This window comes from Trichoplusia ni, chromosome 6 (genome assembly GCF_003590095.1).
Source record: "Trichoplusia ni isolate ovarian cell line Hi5 chromosome 6, tn1, whole genome shotgun sequence".
Classification (NCBI taxonomy): Eukaryota; Metazoa; Arthropoda; class Insecta; order Lepidoptera; family Noctuidae; genus Trichoplusia; species Trichoplusia ni.
This window is the reverse complement of record NC_039483.1, coordinates 13,617,046-13,637,620: the sequence shown is the minus strand read 5'-3', so window position 1 is coordinate 13,637,620 and position 20,575 is coordinate 13,617,046. Positions and strand designations below refer to the sequence as shown.

The 20,575-nt window shown below is 38.0% G+C and overlaps 1 protein-coding gene across 3 annotated transcripts in view; it reads left to right on the top strand.

Moving 5' to 3' along the window:
• LOC113495029 overlaps nt 1-20,575 on the top strand; it is a 349,076-nt gene that overhangs the window by 325,771 nt on the left and 2,730 nt on the right. Inside the window, exon 4 of one of the 3 annotated variants that reach the window (XM_026873595.1) lies at nt 2,211-2,249. The exons of the other annotated variants lie outside the window; for them this stretch is intronic. Within the exon in view, the coding sequence (XP_026729396.1) occupies nt 2,211-2,249 (39 nt within the window). The remainder of the gene's footprint in view (nt 1-2,210; nt 2,250-20,575) is intronic. 3 annotated transcript variants of the gene reach the window in all.

Here is a 20,575-nt window from a genome sequence, read left to right as displayed (position 1 = left end):
TAGACCTACTAAGCTACGATCGGTAAATCGGGCTTGCTACGCCAAGTCCAAATACAGAAACCCAAACACTATGAACTGTAGTTCTTTTGACAGTAGATATTATGTCTTCTTAATTAATTTAAAATTTACTGAATTATTAAATTATAAATGATCTATTAATCTGCAGATATAAAAAGGCTTTACAACTTTGCATTTAAACTTAAGAGAAACCTAATAATCCAACAAAAACTCCGCAACATTGCTGCGAAGTAAAATCACTGAAGCACCCACAATATTACTTTCCGTTACTCAGAGGCGGCAAAAGCGTTTAATATTTAAAATAATCACAATATTGTCGGGAGCGGTGTCGACAGCTAATGCTCGGTGGGCAACCGCTAAACGGCCGGCCCGTCTAGCTACAAACGTACACACACACACATATATATATTGATAACCGCGACGCATGTTTACCCACAAACTGTTTGCTCGCATATCCGACGATACCTATTATTTGTACGGCGAATTAGACGTATCATTTTACTCAAATAAAGGTATTGTTGCCTTATTGCTTGTTTGGAAAGATTCGGTTTCGGGAATCTTTGATTGGATGTTTTTTGTTTCTATATTTAGGAATTGTGGAATCATTTTGTTTGTTATATTTTGTTGGTTATTAAAATAATGTTTTCGTTGTACGACGTAATGTTCTGTATAGCTATGTATTAATAAATAATAAATGCGGACAACATCACATACATTGTTCTGAACCCAAAGTAAGTTGCTAATGCACTTGTGTTATTTAATTTAGATACAAGGAAGGTATCACAAACACCCAGATCCGAGACAATGTAGAAATAAGATTTTTTACATTGACCCGACCGGGGATCGAACCCGGGACCTCAGAGCTAGCGACACCTTGAAACGGTGCGTACGCCACTCGACCACGGAGGTCGTCAAAATATTTTTAACAAAATATTATTAAATATATCATTAAATTAAAATACCCTAATTAGTTTTACGATGGGAATAATAACAGAATATACTTAATAGCCCACAAAAGTCCCATGCTGGGCAAGGCCTTCCATAATCAATTAAAAATATTTATCAAATCTGTGATTGAATAAAATACGAATATTTCCTCCCGGATATTTATATCACATACTAATTCTTCGAAATCATTAAACTAATCGAGATATAATAAGAATCAGAGACACTTGGATATTTTTAATTTTGATTGTGACGAGGACACGTAATTATTGAAATTGGTATCGTTTTAAGAGCGACTTGAATATCCAAGGAATGTTCGGCTCGATAAGGGCGTCATTAAAACATTCTCCGATCCAGGAATTTGTTAGTAAGTACATACATATACTCTGTATCCAGTGACTGAAACTTTATATTACCTACAACTAGCTCTACAATCCGAGCTCACCTGTTTATATAAAATTAAAATACCAGGATCAATTCGTTATGGCAACGATTTTATTTAATGTTAGACGAAACTAACTAGGTTGGAAAAAAATTATTCAATATTCATTGAATATTCCATTCCTCGTTGAAAAGTAAGGAGCTTTTGTTCTGCAGCAATGATACCCCCGCGACGATGGAAACGGTTCGTATCGCTGTACACTGACGTCATAAATACGCCAAATTTAACGAGATGACATTAGGAATATGTTGTGCACTGCGGAAATGCGAGCTCACTATTAAATGCTCGCTTAAATCTCAGTCAGTCAAATTAATTATTAGTTCTGCTTTGTGCAGCCGGGACAAATTGACGCTTGTTTCGCTAGAACACTCGTATAATTAAATACACAAGCATTTAATCAAGGCACTGTAGCACTGTAAACTCGTGTACGTAATCCTTCAGATATGTTACAACGTTGCCAAGGTAACCAAACAAGCCGATGCAACCCAGAGCGGGCTGGCGGCAGTTGGCTTAAGTGTGTCACCTACCTAGCAAGAAAGCTGGGTTGAGCCGATCTTAACCCGCAGCCGCCGCGGGCCGCGTAGGACCTGTCCTAATAACCGGGTACAATAGTGGCCCTGAGCAAACAACGCTCGCTTATTGCTACTCGGCACTCCGCAATAACAGCGGTAAAAACAATAGCGCGGCCACGCTCCTTGTGATTGCGTCGGCCACATTGTTCCCATTACGCGGAGCAGCTTGTGTCAAGTTGCAGTTTAGGGTTCAATGAAATGTAAAATAATATTATGCGTGTTTTTCTTTACAGGTAAGCTGCCCTGTTATCAGTTTTGCCAATTATACAGCCGTGAGTTATGCTATCATTAAATAAATGTGTGTTGTCGATATGTAGACAGTAGTCGTATTAATGCATGAATAAATAAGTAGAAAATTAATTCGAGGAATATAGTAATTAAAATCCAGTTCAAAGAGAATTATAGTGCAGTTAAACATGTTACACAATATTAATTTCTGAAGAATCACATTGTTCCTGAATGACCGATCGGGGATTATCTGGAAATCAATTCGTAACGTGGTGTCATTTGTCGCATTCGCTCTCGAACAGTCGACAGTCGGTTTTAATTCGCTGATATCCACCTTTGATCCGGCTTTTCACAGATTATATCATCCTACGATATCGTTCGCCCAATCATGTTCAAAACGACTTGGACACGTTCTCACTGCTGTCAAAGTTAACGATGCTATTGATGACCGAATTAAAATATAGATCAGAATAGATACATGTTTATCAATCGATATAGGTGCATGATTAATTTAAAACAACTTATACCAAAATCATTATTATGGAACCGCACGGCTTAGCCCTAATAACCGTAATAAACATCAACGGTAACGAGCAATAGGCAGCGATTCGTGCTGATGTTACACTGTTTTTATACACGGCCGGTACATGGGAAAGCTTTCTAATTGCCGGAACAATGCTGAGCCGGTTATTTGCCGGCGGCATTGTTTTTGTCCGCGCCGGTTCATTTTACCCCACCTTCCCCCGGGTGGGAGATTAATGGAATTTGAATACGCATAGCCTTTGTGTTCGGCTTTACGCGTAATTTAAGCGTATACCGGGCCGGTGAGTCGGCGTTTTGCTGCCAATCTTAAGGTTAGCCCCGCAGGTGTGCGACCTCTCTTACAACTGTTATGTAAAGTGACGCGTCGCCCGGCATCCCCCGCCCAGACGCGGGTCCTCGCTGCGGAGTCACTGCTCCATACCAAAGAGCAGACATTTTTTATTTATGTCATTTCATTTCTTGATCGCCAAGACTGTTGACGTGACCTTAATAGCTTTTCAGTTGTATTTCCTTTTAAAAGTTTACTTTTAATTACCTATAATTAAGTACAGATATAGGTTAATATATTTTTGATAACATTCCCCTGTCGGTCCGATAAAAACTGTCATTATTTCGGTGGTCCCCTCTGTTGGCGTTCAATAAGCGTTGTGTACTCAAAGCACTATCAATCATTCCCTTGCGCCTAGACACGTTCAGAAATAAAATGTATTTGTTCTATTACGGTGTTTACCTATTGATTTCAAACAAAATGAGCATCAGTGTAAAACAAAATACGCTTCGGTACTGTTACAAGACAAAAAGTTACTTTTTAAAATTAAAATTCACTGACACTGTTCTAATTTCATGTAATAGAATGTGTATGTTACGACGTAATGTAATCGTCACAAATGTAGACGTATGTCACACTGGAAACTGCATATCAATCAGCTGAAGGCGGGCCTGTTGTAGGGAGAATGCTGCAAATCCATTAACATAATTGAGCGGCTTGTATCCGGGACACTTCACGGTCCGGATCGTGGACGTCTTTGATGGCGCATCGCCGTAATGAGGAGCCGAAGCCGCCGTCATCCGCCCTAATGCATATTTACAATAAGGACAACGAATTGAGACGCTACATTTTGACAACAGACACTGCTTTTTCTGGTCTATTAATCCAACCGTCTCCATGAATTTCGGCATTTCATACTTCATGATTCTAAATGGCCTCCATCCTGAATTATTCCTATTCATTCATCCGCTCGCGTCGCTTTGTATGCATTGCTAATATTATAATTGGGTAATGTCAAATTAATTATGTGTTGATTTTGAACCACTAGTATTTGAAGAGCTCATATTCAACCAATCACTAAATGAAAGCCATTACATTATTTACTTTTTCACTGAAAATTGACGAGCCACGCGTTCACAAACAAACCGTACAAAAACAAAGTGCCTGCAAAAATAGCGTTTACCATACAACGACGCTTTATGAAATTTTCGAAATCCCCATTTAATTGGGCGCCTGTGTCGCCACAAATTAATTAAAAGCGCTGTGGGATTTTATTAACTTATTGCAATTATATTTAAACGGTACGATTACAGGGGCGAGGCGCGGCGCGGCGCGGTGCGGGTCGTGGCATCGCCGCCTAATGTCATTGCGAGGGCGCTTACACGCCGCCTCGGAATTTGATCAAACTCCTCGTAATCGGGGACAAATAAATCTCACCATTAAAATTAACGGCGACCCGCTTCCGACCTCTTCACTAGATTTATAATCACCTTTTAGAATATCGCCACAGTGATGTTAAGCCGTTGAATAGTTATTAGTAAAATTATGCTTAATGGACGTGAGATAATGCCATGTAATCCGCCTAATAAAATTATTATGGGTAGCTTTGTATCTAGAATAATTATGTGTCGGATAACCTGCACGCAGTTATGACAGGAAGGCATTAATTTAATTAGTTTGACCAGTAAACACTTGAGCCTTTGAAAGTTTATGTGCGTAGTTTGTTCCCTTAGTTCTTGAAAGCAGCGACTAGCAATTACGAATTTACGCATGAGTTGAAAATTGTAAGTGGACCTACCGATTGATTTGGTGTAATGAATCACGAATATTCTTTAGGCTTACTGCATCTGACACATTTTAGGTAACAGATTGGTGTAGGTGAGGGTCCGCCGACCGCCACAGACCACCGCATTGACAAACGACTCGGACCACTTCATTAATTGCGGGCCAGTCGGCCGCGCGACCGCCTCTAAATAATTCACATACGACTGCCCTCACACGCCGCAATCTACAGCGGACATGGCGAAAATTACGAGCTCGTTCCCTTGACGATTTTAATTTATTCGGCCTAATTAATTTGGATTTTTTTAATGCTCACTCCGGCACCAGGCCGTGTCGATGGGGTGCTACCGCCTTTATCTGAGTTTTATAGACATTGATTAATTTTGAGCTTACTTTTTGCCTCGTATGATTTCTGCGGTTTCCCTTTTGTCGGACCTTTTTACATTTAATTTTGAAATAAAAGATTATGGTACGGGCCTATTAATTGTATGTGCCTACAAGCTAATTGGTAAAGAATAATGTATAAAACAATCATGTAGAATTATCTTTGATACAAAATCTGTGAACTGATAAAATTAAAACCATAATTAGTTTCAATAAAAGCATTTCAACCAGTATTCGCAAGAGGATTAAATGTAATTTTTAGTCGGAATCATTCTCGATGCGGTTAGCCTGATGATACAGTTGCGTTTAAGGTAATCCATTACCGAGCCGCCACCAACGCACGCATGTGGTCGCCGTTAAATACACGAATGACAACGGGAACTTGTTTGTTACTAAATCTTGTCAAAATTGTTGTGTTTGTACAAAAAACTCTTTTGCCATATCTCGAGTCACTTTATTGCATAAAATATCACAGAAATTATGTACATTTAAGCGAACTGATAAACTTTTCCGTTAGCTAAGAGCTTTACGTACCATCTTAAATGTATTTTGTTTACAAACTTATTCTATAAAACTATTATAATGAATGGGTTCAATGAATACGTAATTTCTTAATCTGCTCTGTCGAATGTCGATTGTGCAATAACAAGAGCTTGGATGAGCAAAAAACAGCTGCGGACCCAGTCGTAATGCTCGTAACTAGAGCCGTTACGCAATTCGGCAACGGCCTAATTGATTCCTCGCCCATTCGGCCAGACGGGGCGGCGCATTATCGAGCACAGGTGCTACTCTCTGGCTATTTGCCTCCTCGCGACAGACGCCGACAATATCGGCCCACCTCTGACTCAAGATCCTCGACACCCGTTTCACCTTTAATTGTATATCGGAAATTCTTTTCGTGACGTGACTCGATTAGTAATAAAGTTTGAACACGACTCTCCTAAACGGAAATGGCTTAATTTTCACCGAGTTGAGATCTCTGCATCGGCACTCGTCCATCGCGGCGTTTACCCTCCCCCGTCTATTACAGAAGTGTGTAAATCGGGCGAGTGTTCGGCAAGGTGAAATATGGAGAATCGCTGGCCGATTTGTATGCGCGCTGAGTTCGCTCTAAGTAATTTATCTGAAAGTATTTTTGGTTGCGAGCGAAGGGGTGTGCTCAGCTCGCTCACTCCTTCCTTCCAATCGCAATGTGTCTCCACTCATTCAATTACATTAAAAGCTTAATTAGGAATATTAGCAAAGTGTCCTCGTTTACTTCCATACTCTTTGGTAGTTGGTTTCTGTGAATTTTCTCGAGTTTGTTGGAGGATTCTTCGGTGCGGGCCGAAGTTGTGAGATGCTTAGATGAAATGCGGCTCGCAATTAGAGTAATGGACGGTAACCTTTCCGAGTGAAATTAACGCCGTTCGTCTATAGCAAATGTAAAGGCACACTCGGCACAATTAAGTTGTGGAATGGAGAGAAATTGCAACAAGTGCAGCGGGCCTCGTCGCGTCCACGCTCCATTTAACCCACTCAGTTTGCGGGCCGTTCCGAAACCACCGCCAACTCACCTTCACATAAACACCTATTACATATTACGTATTGTGCAGTTCATCGCCCCTTTCGCTTCAATACAACTTTTTGCTGGAGCACTTAGTTACTTTAGCTGCTGGGGTGTATACATTGTAACATAGTGCTGTGACAGTGTGGTGTGCTATCTTGTCGCCGAGTTGCCGTCAACTTAAGTCTCATTCTGTTAATTGAAAACTTGTCCCGGCGCCTCCAACCGCTTCCCTATTGTTTACCTCAGCTTTTCGATTTTTTTCACGAATCTTCTTGTTTCATAAGTATCTCTTTTAACAAGTCGTCTCCGTCCTTCGTTTATATCGGGCTCCTTTTGGAGTACTCACAATGAAGTGAGGATGCACAATTGGTTTTTCCCGTTTTTTTACTTTCCTCCTAAAGTATTTTCTTTTGGGGCGCTATCGTTTAAAGGCCGCGTCAGCTTTTAATGTACTCACTCACTCGAGTAAGTTGCACGTATCTGTCTTCGAAGATTTTTACTTTACATCGTACTTTAGTATAGTGTTAAAATTCACACAAATATCATATGAGGAGACGTTTGTAAAAATTATAATATTTATTTGAAAATACACAAGATATCTCACATAGCAACCAAGCACGAGCGAAGTCGAACGCAATAAAACTAAGTACTTGACTCAGAATATAACTTGTTTCCATGTCTGGCGCTCCATCACTTTCTCATTCCGCCTTATTCGGCACGTATGAATACTTTTTCCTTGCATGAGTACGAAATAAATTAAACTCTTTATTCTTGGGTACAAAGTTTGTATTCCCATGTGTAAAATAAGATACTTGTTGCTGCCCCTAAAACGGCCGTACACCGGATCAAGCTGTCTTGGCGAACTACCGTTCTTCCTTCCCTATTTCGGGGAAAAACAAGGGAAAAGTGTTTTTGGGGCGACAATATCGCTATCTGTTCGCGGGCACATAATTTGTCGTACGAGGCTTGGACACCCTCGATTTGCGTCGCCATTTGATGTGACGTTGTTACTTTGTTTTACGACCATGTATGACGTTTATCTGTATTTAAAACGAACCGAGGGTTTTCGTAAATCTGATCTGCTGACATTTTTATGAACTAACGAATAAAGTAATTGATATCTTAAATGCGAGCAAAGAAATCTTAGACAAGATTCAAAAAAATACAACAGCTACTATAACTGCTTTCGTGGTTTATTAATTTTTTGTTGATTTTCATTAGATATGTTTGTGGTAAGACCATTATTAAAGTATTGCAAAACATTAAACATAATCCTATCCAGCAAGCTGATGGGTACTCTCATGCTCAATGTACACTACACTATATAAATCACCCGTCCATATCATTTCAAAACGTTTAAACAATGCAGTCCGAACTGCGAGTCCCAAAGATGATACAAAAAAACATATGCATAGAATAACATAGTACAAAATATTGATCCCATATTTTAAAAGCGTACATTTGTAGCCATCTTAGCAGTCGCATAAAAAGTTATATAACCTTTTTATTTCACTTCCAGAGGTGACGTTATTGCTCATAAAAACTTCATATCTATTAACTTGCATGAATCTTGCCTCGCACTTAACTTTACCCACAACACGATTTTTGTGTGTGAAAGTGTGAATATTTCATCATAAATTATGAGTGAGTATAGTTTGATAGTTCATCGTCTCGAAGTATTGTGGTTTCAGCTGTCATGGCGAAAACATGTCTTTTTAACCAGCAATGTAAGCGCAATTTTTTGCTCAATACAAATGTCTGTTTTATTTTTCTCCAATCTTTTATCCAATTTGCCCTCGTTAAAACATCATAATAGTGACTTAAAACGATCTGTACCGTTCATATAATTTTCGTCAGACATAAAATTATAACAATACCGTTGAAATCTGCTTTTCCTGGGTGTTCCACATCAAACAAGCGGTCCCGGGGTAACGCAATAACGCCCCTCACACACCGTTGAAATTTACCTTATTAATTTTGTTAGCGTGAAATAATCACACAACCAGCCTACTGATCCTTGAAATTATTTACCGTACGTACTTATATATAGGTATAATACACACTCACTTATATGAAACGTTATACCTTCTTATTAAGATTTATTTATTAACATCAATTTGTGTTTCATTTTTAGCAGTAAGTGTGGGCTATATGTACGTTCGTATATTGTTTTAGCAAATCTTTTAGATTTAAGTGCAAGCCTTGCTTTATGGACTAATATAACGCATTCTATTTTTTATCAAATTTATTTAAAATTCGAGTTAGTGCAAGTTTGCGTACAACCAAACAGTAGTTATCTAAACATCTAAAATATAAATTTGTCATAAACAGTCATCAATTTTGACTAGTAACTAAAATAATTTAGTATTTTACTAACTTTTTAAAATGATTATTTAAAATTTCGAACAGACTACGACTCCAGAAAACGGAGGTTGTATATTCTACTGTTTTATTCTCACTTACGGAAAATTCACAACATAACATAATAAAATCCATTTCCTTTCATATTTCCCGTTGACTTCTCAAACCACAACAAAATAGCTTTGGTACTGGTGTAGAAATATCCAGCGGTACTAGCTCAAGTGCGGTCTGTTACACCCACTTATTGGAGATCCCGTTTTAACCCGACACGTCTTATCGCGACGTGTAATCTTAATTTGCAGTTACTTAACGGAATCCCGGTAAAGGATTACCTGTATGTCTTAGTTCAAGTAACTTCGAATTAGTAGTGTTAATTAATCGATGGATATCTAAGCTATAACTCGTGTTAACGTGTATGCGGATAGTTTATTATTTTTGGTTGAATTTAGTCTTCTTGGTATTCTAAATAAGGGTGAAAATTGTATGTACTATAAACGCAGTATGCGTTTTTACTTATTTATTGTCAATTGAATTTGAATATACGTTTATGGTGAAGAGTGTATGTTTCTGAGTGAACCAAATAATCGTAAATTAAATGACACAGAAACTTAGGACGAAGAAATAAAATTGCGAATACTTTGTAACCGTAAATAAGGCTAATTACTTTTATTTATTTACGTTCGTACGACGGTAGACTAATTCATATTTCATTATTAAAAAAAATCTTTTTGGATTTTAATACTTGGACAAACCTTAATGTTAATGTCAGCAGTTTAAAATGAATTATTTACCTAAATCTAAACGCAGTCCCAGTAAAACCTTGTCTGGAGTCACAAAACAAAGTCTGAGCACTATGTGGATTAAGTTGGTTCAAAATTTCCAACACTAGATGTAAAAAGGTTTGATATAGAGTGCGAGCTTAACCCGTGGTGTCGGGAGCACGCGCGTTTATCCACGCAATCTAGCTTCCGTGACGTCAGGCTCTTTTTGTCTGCCACACAATCTGATCGAGCAACTTCGTCCCACTGAGTTATAGCTCAGAACTTACCACTCCACCCGACCACGTCGCCGACAACTTTAAGGTCTACGTGTCTTTATCGGTCACTTTGTTCTACAAAAACTTTCCAATAATAAACTTTGTCTCCAAACTGACTTCTATATTATTTCAATCATACAAAATTTTAGCACTTGCTCCTAGTTTGGTACTCACGATGAAACTTCACCAAGTTTATTAAATTCGCGGTGTTTGCCCCTGATCCTCGGTAAGTTACGTCAAAACTAAGGGTTATGACAAAGAATACACAAAAACTTTTCCAATTACATATTCAACGACTCCGCTCAGAAGAAATTCACCACTCCTCGAACAAACGCCTCTATGAAAAGAAATCACCGAATAGGTGAGCGCGGGGGTAAACTCACGAGTAAACATTTGCGTATGTAAACTGGAATTATTCACGAAAAAACTTTTAATGGCGTCCCCGGAGTTCCCGTCAAACATTTATCAACAAAAGAACGAACGTCCCGCAGGCGATGGAACTTGAAATGTATGGAAATTACCCAGTCACGAGCGGGAGAACAATTCACTAACGTCGGCATAGGCAAATGTTTTTGTTGCAGCTTGTTTCGTTGTGTAACTTGTTCAGATTTGAGGTTACAACTACAGAACGCTGTTAGACGGCCGCGACGCACACAAGTAGGGTGTAAGGTAAACACATCGTACTCTACATGACTTTAAAAATGAAACATTCCGCGGATACAGATTCAAATTTGCGAGTGATTCGTCAGATGTTCGCGGTCGAGCGCGCGTAGCCCCTCGTTGGGCGCCAAATAACTCGGAACGGAATAATGAACCGCTTCAGATTCTTCAGCAAACAATCCCTGTCATTGCTCGACTGCAGAGAGAAGATTAAAATTTCATAAATCTTAGTACTAATGCTGAGATATTTAAATGTCATATTTTTATTATAGTTTCTTGGCGTTATTACAGTTTTAAAATTCTGGGAATAGAATATTGTATAAGACTTACTTTGATAATAATTTTCAAGGAGTTATTTATGCTCTGAGATTATTATTTAAATAATTTGGAAGATTAACCAAGGAGGTACGATAAAATAAATACGTTTTGATCGGACACCGTTTCATTTGCATTTCAATCAGAACGATATAGCTGATGGAAAAGAAAATCCACTCCGTCGCCTCACTTAAAGCTTTTGAAATATTCTATAACTTCTGATTCTACGAGAAAAAAAGCCTATTTGAATTGGAAAGATCAAAGCGTAAAAATTTATCGTTACAAAAAAGCGCGCCAGAACGTCCAAAAAGACGTCAGGTACTTATTATTTCAACAGAGCGAGTGTCTCGTCTCCTCTCTCATTCTATTTGTCTTTTCGATTGTTCCGGTGCATAGACTCCTCCATTACTCGGCACTGAAAGGAAAGTTTTGTATTCAATTTGGTATTATAATTCCCATTTGAAGTCGCCACGCACCATCGCGCCGACATCGGCTATGTAAATGGGCGTTTCCGGGACTTAGTCGCATTTTCGCCAAAAAAATGTTGAATAATTTCATGTTGGAAATTTTTCATTCGAATCCATGATTTTCCCGTCGCGTCGGTATAATTGTGCTCGCATATCATTGGCACCATTTCGAAGCAATGTAATGTTGCAATAGTTATTTTTCACTTTACCTCCCTCCAATCGATATGAAAGAGTTACGATAAGGTTGAGCATTTATTTATATAACCACTTGCAACTCCCAGTAAATTCTTCAGTTGTGTAAATATTTCCGTGTGCTTACCTGACGTGAATTTTTATTCAGCTTCGCGCGCTCAGCCCCGTCGGGAGACAAGGAAACATTTCAGAGTTTCTCTTCAATTTAAAATGGAAACTTATCCCTCGGCTACCATAAAGTCTGTATTTACCATAGAAATCCACCTAGCTCGCTGTGTTCGATCCTAACCGGTGTCCACACTGAATCCACCTGGATTTAGAGCGAGCACATTGGCTGAACCGCGCCTCCGATGGAAGAGCTTGCATCTTCCTACAACACGACAGGTTTTATTTTACGATATGTTTTCCGCGACCGTTTCGCAGATACTAAAATAATAAGAGTTTTACGTCGCCGCGTATTACGTAGCTTTTATGGTGCCCCCCGAGCTCGGCTGAAGCGTTGTTACACTGGCTTACGAGGGCTCTTGTGACGAAATAATTAACCCAGTGTTGCTCGTATTAGACTCCGCTCCCGCCTAACATTCACTACTTATATATTTAACATTTTATTGTGCTCTTCGTACGAAATATCAGATTAGAAATGTTTTCTCATGTAACTTAATAATACATTACGATGTCAAGCTCTTACTCGGTGTATCCATAGATATTCAACAACATTTCAAGGTAATCAGGTTACTTCTTCATTTGGCTGAGAGATTCAAATATATTATTTTAATTACATAAACGGCTTTTATCGCAGCAAGACCTCTACGCAGCGCTTTACGTTAATTATTAAAACAAAAACCAGTAGCTTCTATGTTGTTTGAACAGGATAATTGAAATTTGTCATAATATAATCTACTAAAGGGTAGCTGATCTCTAATTAACGGGGACAATGCGTACGTAATGAGGCAGGACGATCACAACTATAAACGGTCATGTTTACTGACGGCACGAAATCACGATCGAGATATAGCGCCGGGCTGGACGTCTATATTCCAGCCAGAGACAAGGGACCGATAACAGATTACCCGCAAACACGTTTTAAATTCATTTCCCGACCCGAGCGCCGATCGCTCCCCGATAAAATGTGGGGACGACCCGGGAAACGGGGACATATTTACTTTGTCTCCCCGCGGCTGGCTCCGCCGCGGCCACTTCCCCGGTCAGGTAACGTTCCGAAGTGGCAAAATATTTGTCCTGGCTCGTTACCCGTCTGTTCCGATTTAAGAACATTAGCACTCACAAATCTGGACCCACTTTTAAACTTGAATCTTAAATGTTGTTTTCTTAATTTTATTCCACTTTGCAAAGAAACTTTGTAAGGGGAAAGTTTTCAGCAAACCTATTATGTTAGCGATTCTCTTCACATAGATACCAACTTGGACTAATAAAGACTCGTTACATACAATTTCTTCTAAATATCTTAAATTTAACACTAGATATAGACCTATTATTAAACCTTCTTTGTTTATGACGCAAACTCCTAACTCTACTCTCGTAAAATTTTTGACGGAAACTAATTTCCTTAATCTCTCAGACATTGCGGTGTGTTGTTGATAAGCGCTCAAAACTCGTAACATGGTTGTTGTAACGCTATAAGGCTTCCGAACTTGTACTACGGCTAAGTCCATTACCGTGTCAAGAGCTGTGGACTGTTTTGACGCTAGATATTTTGATGCACAACGCTTTTTGGCACTCGCTTAGCTAACTGTTTAATCTGGTCAATTGCTTTGTTAGCCTTTGTTGGGAAATTTTGTTGTGATTAGATTATGGAGTGTTCTCGCCAAAATTCCCGAAGCTTTGCTGTCAAAAACTTTAAAGATACAGTATACACATAAAGCACTCTAAACTTTTCAACTCAAACAGTTAATTAAAGAAAGCGGAAGAATTGCATACACTGAACTAAATAGCCGTTATTATTGGTAATTACATATTTTCTAGAGCAATTAACGTGAAACAACAACAATAACATTAACATTTAGTTAGTCCAGTACGCTTAGTAACTTGGTATCGGCATCGATACTGTAGTTCGAAACACCGATGTTTCTGGTATTACCACCTCCGGGTCTAATCAATAGCTGCACCGGGAGGCAAGCACACTCTAAATACACAATATTATGTATTTACTAATTAATTAATACACCAGTATAAACATGTTAGCCTCTCATTGTATGGACTGTATTTCAGTGTGAGTAATGTTCGGGTTCAATTAGTTATACCTAGTTCAAATAATTAGTTTACATTGTGTCTAAGTATATCCTTTATGTATTATGTGCTAGGTATTCAATAATTATCTCGAGAGCTGTCTACAGCTCTTTGCAGATGACTCAATAATTTTAGTGTAAATGCAAAAAGTACCGACTTTTAATTTACCATTTCACTGAGTTGTTTTAGCTAGAAAGTTAAAAAAAGAACTTGTCTAAAAAGTCTGCGACACTAAATCAGCACTTCATAACGACCTAATGATAATTAAATATAACTAGCCAACGTATATAAATAAAGGACTCGCTTCAAAGAGAGAAAGTGAAGAATAGGAACGAAAAAGTATTTAAATCTCAACCGTTTTTATTTATCTTTGCGAAGCGCCGCCGGCGGTTAAATATCTGAGGCTACCCGCGCTCTTCTGGAGACAAACGTAAACACGCCATTGCCTTTGAAACGCCATCCGCGAATATACGCCTGCATACCAAAAACTGTTTTGACATCAACGTAAATTGTTTGTGATGTGTGACGGCTGCGACATATTCTTTTTAGACTTGTTGGTAACAAACTTTACATACAAAAAAATATAAAGAACATTTATTCTAACGAACACAATTAATCATTTTCGAGTTTCTACATACGTCATGTACATTATCAGATAAAAATATTGTTTACATACATCATTCGTGTAAGCTTTGTATAAATAATATGACAGTAGGAATTAATGAACATCTTAAGACGATGTTTGCTCAGAAAACATTTATTTATCAAATATTCAATATTGAGAACATAGGAATCAAAGTGATACATGAATGTTAAAAAGTTTCAGCATGTTCAATAGTTGAACACATATTTTCTTGGAGTTGTTTTAAAGGTGGCATACATAATCTAGCACTGGATGCGTTTCTTCAAAGACATTGTATCAGCATAAGCTGGGAAACGGTCCTCTTTGACACAAACCTACGAGACGACTGAAGAGTGTCACGTTTTGCATTCTCCTGTAGCTTTCGTGAGCGCAATTGTTTTTATAACAAATGTCTCGTCATATCCGATATTTTCATAGCTCTATTGGTAATATTCTTATTTTATCTTTAGATGATTCATGACATCACAAATCTCGACTATTGTAGTACTGCAAAATCAAAAGATGATTAATTAAAAGTAGTCACAAAATAGACGCTAGACAAGCTTATAAGGGCTTCAATTTCGTTCAAGTACAATAATAATATAATTTACATAAACATAGAACTTGAATGAATCAATCAGTCTCAGTTGAAAAGTCAAGTGATTCCATATTTTGTTTAACGGATGCTTCACGTGTCGATATACTAAATCGGAGAAGCGTGAGAGGGCTTGAAATAACAAACGAAATCGCTGCCTTGTATTGGGCACGATATAACATTTGGAAGGCAAAAGGAAAATATGAAAAGGCGGAATATTGCCAGACGAAATTACGATCGCTTTAGATTCCGTACGGCCCATTGAGGGGTGAATTGTTACCTTCGTACATTGCCATAAAGAATCTATTTGTTTTTCCTTAGTCAAGTGATATCGATTGTCTACCATATAAATGTGCTAATGCGATATAAGCAAATCCATTCATGGGCCTTTGTAGAGACAAGTTTGAATTTTTATACGAATATTTGAGCAAACGTTTTACTTCTGTGAATTCACAGTTTGACTTCGTACGCGTAGAAGTTATATATAGTTAAATGAACATGTAATTCTGTACGTACATAAAGTAGACGCAAACTAGTCGGTATCATTAGACTACCGGTACACGTACAACTAAAAGCCTAGTTAGCGGCGCGAGCGTCGCCAGGAGAATTGAATATTAGCATAAACAAGACAAATGTGCCGTTGGAGTTTAATAGTTTCTCATTAGGAGCCGGACAGACCTGTCTTGTCTCAACATCCACTAAGCCGCTTTGCCAACTCCTTCGAGTTATGAATATGGGTAATAAAAACAAGAGGAACTCACTACAACGTCTACAACGTCTACAACTGTACAACTAGAATGAGTTTTGCCCACAATATTATTGTTAAACTTTGAATTTAAGTGCGCGCATATACATAAAGCTAGGGTATCAAGCAAGAGAACATTTTCGTACACGAAATAAAGTTTTCCTTCTAGCATTTAGCTTTATAAATCCATAGGAGTAACTGAATTTCATTGGACAAAAATAAGTGGTTCCATATTAATTTTTATTAAACGTAATTAGAGGAAGACAGATATAAATTATGAGAAATGTCGACCTCGAAGTTTTCCTAAACTCTACATTACTTTTAATGACAAACGTTTCTGCGTAAATTAGCATTCTTTTGGACATTTATTCAGGGTTTCATTTCATTTGTTTATAAAATAGTGAAACCCATAAAACACGGCGAGTGCGCCCACTGCAGTGTATTTGTATCGTCTCGCATGCAAATGAACGTCGCCTCTAAACGTTGCCCTTTGTTTCTCTCGCTCTGTATCTGTTAACTTTTATCGCACAACTTTTCCTGAGACCAGTACCTCTACCATGAGTTTTGAGCGACCGGGCTCGCTAGCGTCTGCGTAAAAAATATGTATGACAAAATGTACAGCGCCCCTAGCGGTCACTTGACAAACTAAAATCGGTAGTATGAGTTGACAAATAAAACCTATCGAAACATTCAAAACGTCTTCGACAGCGAGTAGCGAGCGCGTAACGTTTTGCGGTGGTTTCTCTAAGAAAACGGTACCATGAGTCACAAATTTGACAGATGGTATCGTCAAATACCATTACGATTGTAGTTAAGTAACTCACTTGCTAAACAAGGTGTGAAACGGTATTCGGTTTATAGTAATTGTTTAGTTTTGAGTATTTCTTGTGAGAATCATGTCGGCAAGAGAGTATTTAAAATCAAGTAGCACTAGTTAAAAGTCAATTTACATTGAATACACGCTGTCACTTTTATACAATGAAACATACACACATAAATTATTAAGGAAACGCTGGAAATAAGTCAGCGTTCACAGAGGGCTCCACCCCAACCAATAGTTCATTAAGTAATATTACATTATATTAAAATATACTGAATATTTTATGCTCTATGAAGTTTAAAATTATTAGGATTATTCAAACACTAGCTGTGGCCCAAGGCTCCGTCCACGTGGACTTCAGTTAATAGCGTTCGGTCCCCGTTTCCATTAGGCTATCTCTCAAATTCAATACAATCGGTTCCGTAGGATTGGCGTGAAAGCGAGACAGACAGACAGAGAAATTTTCGCATTCATAATATTAGTTTCAATAGATGCACAGTTTATCGGTATATGAAACAATTCAACAAAACTATCGCGATCAATCGCAAGACATAGGTACTCCCCAAAGTTGCGCCACATAACCATTCCTAGGTACCCACGACACCGCTTTCAATTTAATAATGAAAAATTACTAAAACCCAAAAGAGCAAGAAGAAAAGTGTCCATCTATTTGTGATATCAAAAGAGTTCGTATATCTACATCAACAGCATAATTTAAAAAAAAAAACACTTTGCGAAACTTCAACGGTAAAGATGGCGACTTGAGCGGTTTGTTTTTTGCCATCGGAATTTAACGAAATTCTCCATAATCCGAAATCTGCGGATATATGTTGTCGACTCAAAATCAATATTTTTTTATGTTTTGTTATTCATATAAGGTTTCGATCGAGTTTACCGTAGTCCTGCATGAAATTATTAATGTAGATTTGAAGCTTTTTCGGGAATATATATCTTACTCTGTCTTTTAAGCAACGTTAGAAAGAAACAACTACATTAGGCGTGAAGTTAGGCACGTTTGACAACATGACAAGTATGACAACACGAATACTACAATAACAATCGAGCTCTCGATAGCGAGCGCGTCAAGGTTTTTTAAACTCATGGTATGAGTCCGATTGTAAACTATTCGAACCGCGTTTATACGCTATCGACTGTAGTAACGTCATTGACGTTTTCGATGGCAACTCATGGTAGAGGTACAGATTAGTTTTGCTCTAACAGTATCGTAAATTGAGCGGCCATTAAGCTCAAGTTTAGTGAGCGTAATGATCCGATCTATCTTCCAGCTTTAACAGGTACGATTTAAAAGCGGATCGTAATACACGCGGAAGTTAAGTAACATTTTAATTAATACATTGTTGGTAGTATTAGTAGAGTTAGCCGCATTGATCTCTCCGCGTTGCTCCGACATAGTTCGGCCGGAGTTAAAACGGCACGCGAGTTGCGCTCGAGTGGCGGTTACCTCCTGACGTCTCTATTCGTTACTAAAGTAACCAGGCCCCTACAACTTTGTCCAACAAACTCCCGGCTCCTACTTTCCCTATAAAGTAGAGTTGTGACAGCGAGTAATGTCTCCTTATATTGTTCTGGGGCTAAGAGGTTTGCCTCCTACTTGTGATGAGAATTGTTAACTTTACATCGTCTTGTATCTACTTAATTTATCACACTAACACTTTGAATTTTTAAAACACACATCTGAACTACTAAAAGGAAAGTGCAGACACAATAAATTATAACCAGAATTTATATTACTGGTCGGAATGGAAGAAAACATCGTTACGGCTTATTAATGACTGCGGAACGTCTTAATATCCGACTTGGGGCAAAGAGTTTGGGCGATAATCGATATTTCCGAATATCGATTATGAAGTTAGTGCGAAAATCATCCGACGCGGGTGGGCGCTTGACAAATGTCCGTTATAAGCGTAGAACAAATTGGTACAATTAATTACGAGTGGAGCTTGGCAGCGCTGAGCCGACAAATATTATCAAGATCGTTAATTTCGACATCTTAGTCGAAGGCGGTCGGGCGGGATGATATTAAGCATTAGACGAATGTGCGGCGCACACGGCGCGACTGCCGATGATACGATCACAGTGACTTGTTAGCGCGGCACGGCGCGGCGTGGCAAGGCGCGGCTCGGAGCGGCGTCTGTCTAGCGCCACACTCCGCGCCGCGGCATTAGCGGTAACGTTCATTATAGTTTGCCAAGTGGAAAGCTTACCATATTTAAAGCAAAATAATTCCTTCATACATAATCCCCTTTTCAAAATTTGCTTTATTTAATTAATTTACTTTGAGCAATGAAACGAGAATTTATGATATATTTTCGACAAATACTCCTTTACTTATCGACTATCTAGATTAATGCATATAGAAACTCAAAATGTTCCTCGACTAATTGTTTTACAGTGTGCATCATAAAGCTTCTATCCACTAAAGATTCGACTGCATGTTAATAAGATTTTCAAACAAAGCTGTATTTAATAAATTGATTTGAAACAAACATCAAACACGACATCTTTATTATATTCCTTGAAAACAAAGTTAACCTTTATTGTCAAAATAACTGAATTAACACTCTCTAGGCACAAAGGTGAAAAATCGTTCTCTTAAGAGCTTTAATGAATTACTAAGATTAATAATAACATCATAATTAATTGTCTAAACTACACAATAGTATATCGAGGTTTCTTGTTCGCCACATTCGTAGCAAGCTGTTACGCAAATCCATGTATGTTTTTGTTAACGATTCAATTCCGCCGAGTTGCTTGCGCCCATAAAACATGAATATAAAATTGTGCGAGTAACGCATGACTCTTAATGAAAAGTATATTATCTCACATAAAAACATTTTACGCTCGTTTTCAACGTTGGTTATTAAATTAAATCATAATTTACACACGTCGAGTTAAATCAGACTGTAAGCTCGTGAAATCGCAATAAAAATTATTAGACTCGTTACAGCTTTTCCACGCTAGACCCTTTTTATTTTTTTCATATTAGATTCATTCTCAGGAACAATGACGTCATAAATGCCGAAGCAATTTTTCATTCGCATCGTAAATGTTCGTTTTCTCTTGGTTCTCCTACTTCATTCGGCCACAGAAACATGGTACTCACGGCATACGTATTTTATATCTCACCCTAATTTTCTATGATGCTTTGCGGGTCATATTTTCATATTTGAAACCAATCGTTTCCAGTCCGAACAAAATTGCAGCACTCATGTTGCTATTACGATAACAATCAGGAATAAAATCAAATTTCGTTTGGAACGCTTCGATTCAATCAATGTAATACTAATTATCGAGATATTTACACTAATTTGAATAAACATCGCGGTTTATTCAATAGAATACTCGATACATTATGTGCATCGATTAATAAACCTATGAAGAGTGTTAGTGGGACATAAATATCACATATTATAGGATAGTGCGCTGTCGGCCATGTTTATGATGTTAATAAAAATCGTGCGAGGCCAGTTCGAGAAGAATATGGTCTTTTTGATATGCTATACTACCTTTTATAACAAGTGTTTTTCTACACCTTATTTATAAATAATACAAGATTTTTTCCTAAAATGTTGGATGAAAGATTTTATTTCGTCTTTCATCTTACCCACAAAACATTGGACCTAAACAGTTTACGAAATAACTGATATCTTCAATAAAGTAAATAATAAATAAAATCTTCGTGACCCATCAGGCCCGGAACGTTTTTCGGCACATTTTAATATCACTAATACATTATCCGTATTGATTTCCGACAATGGTCTTA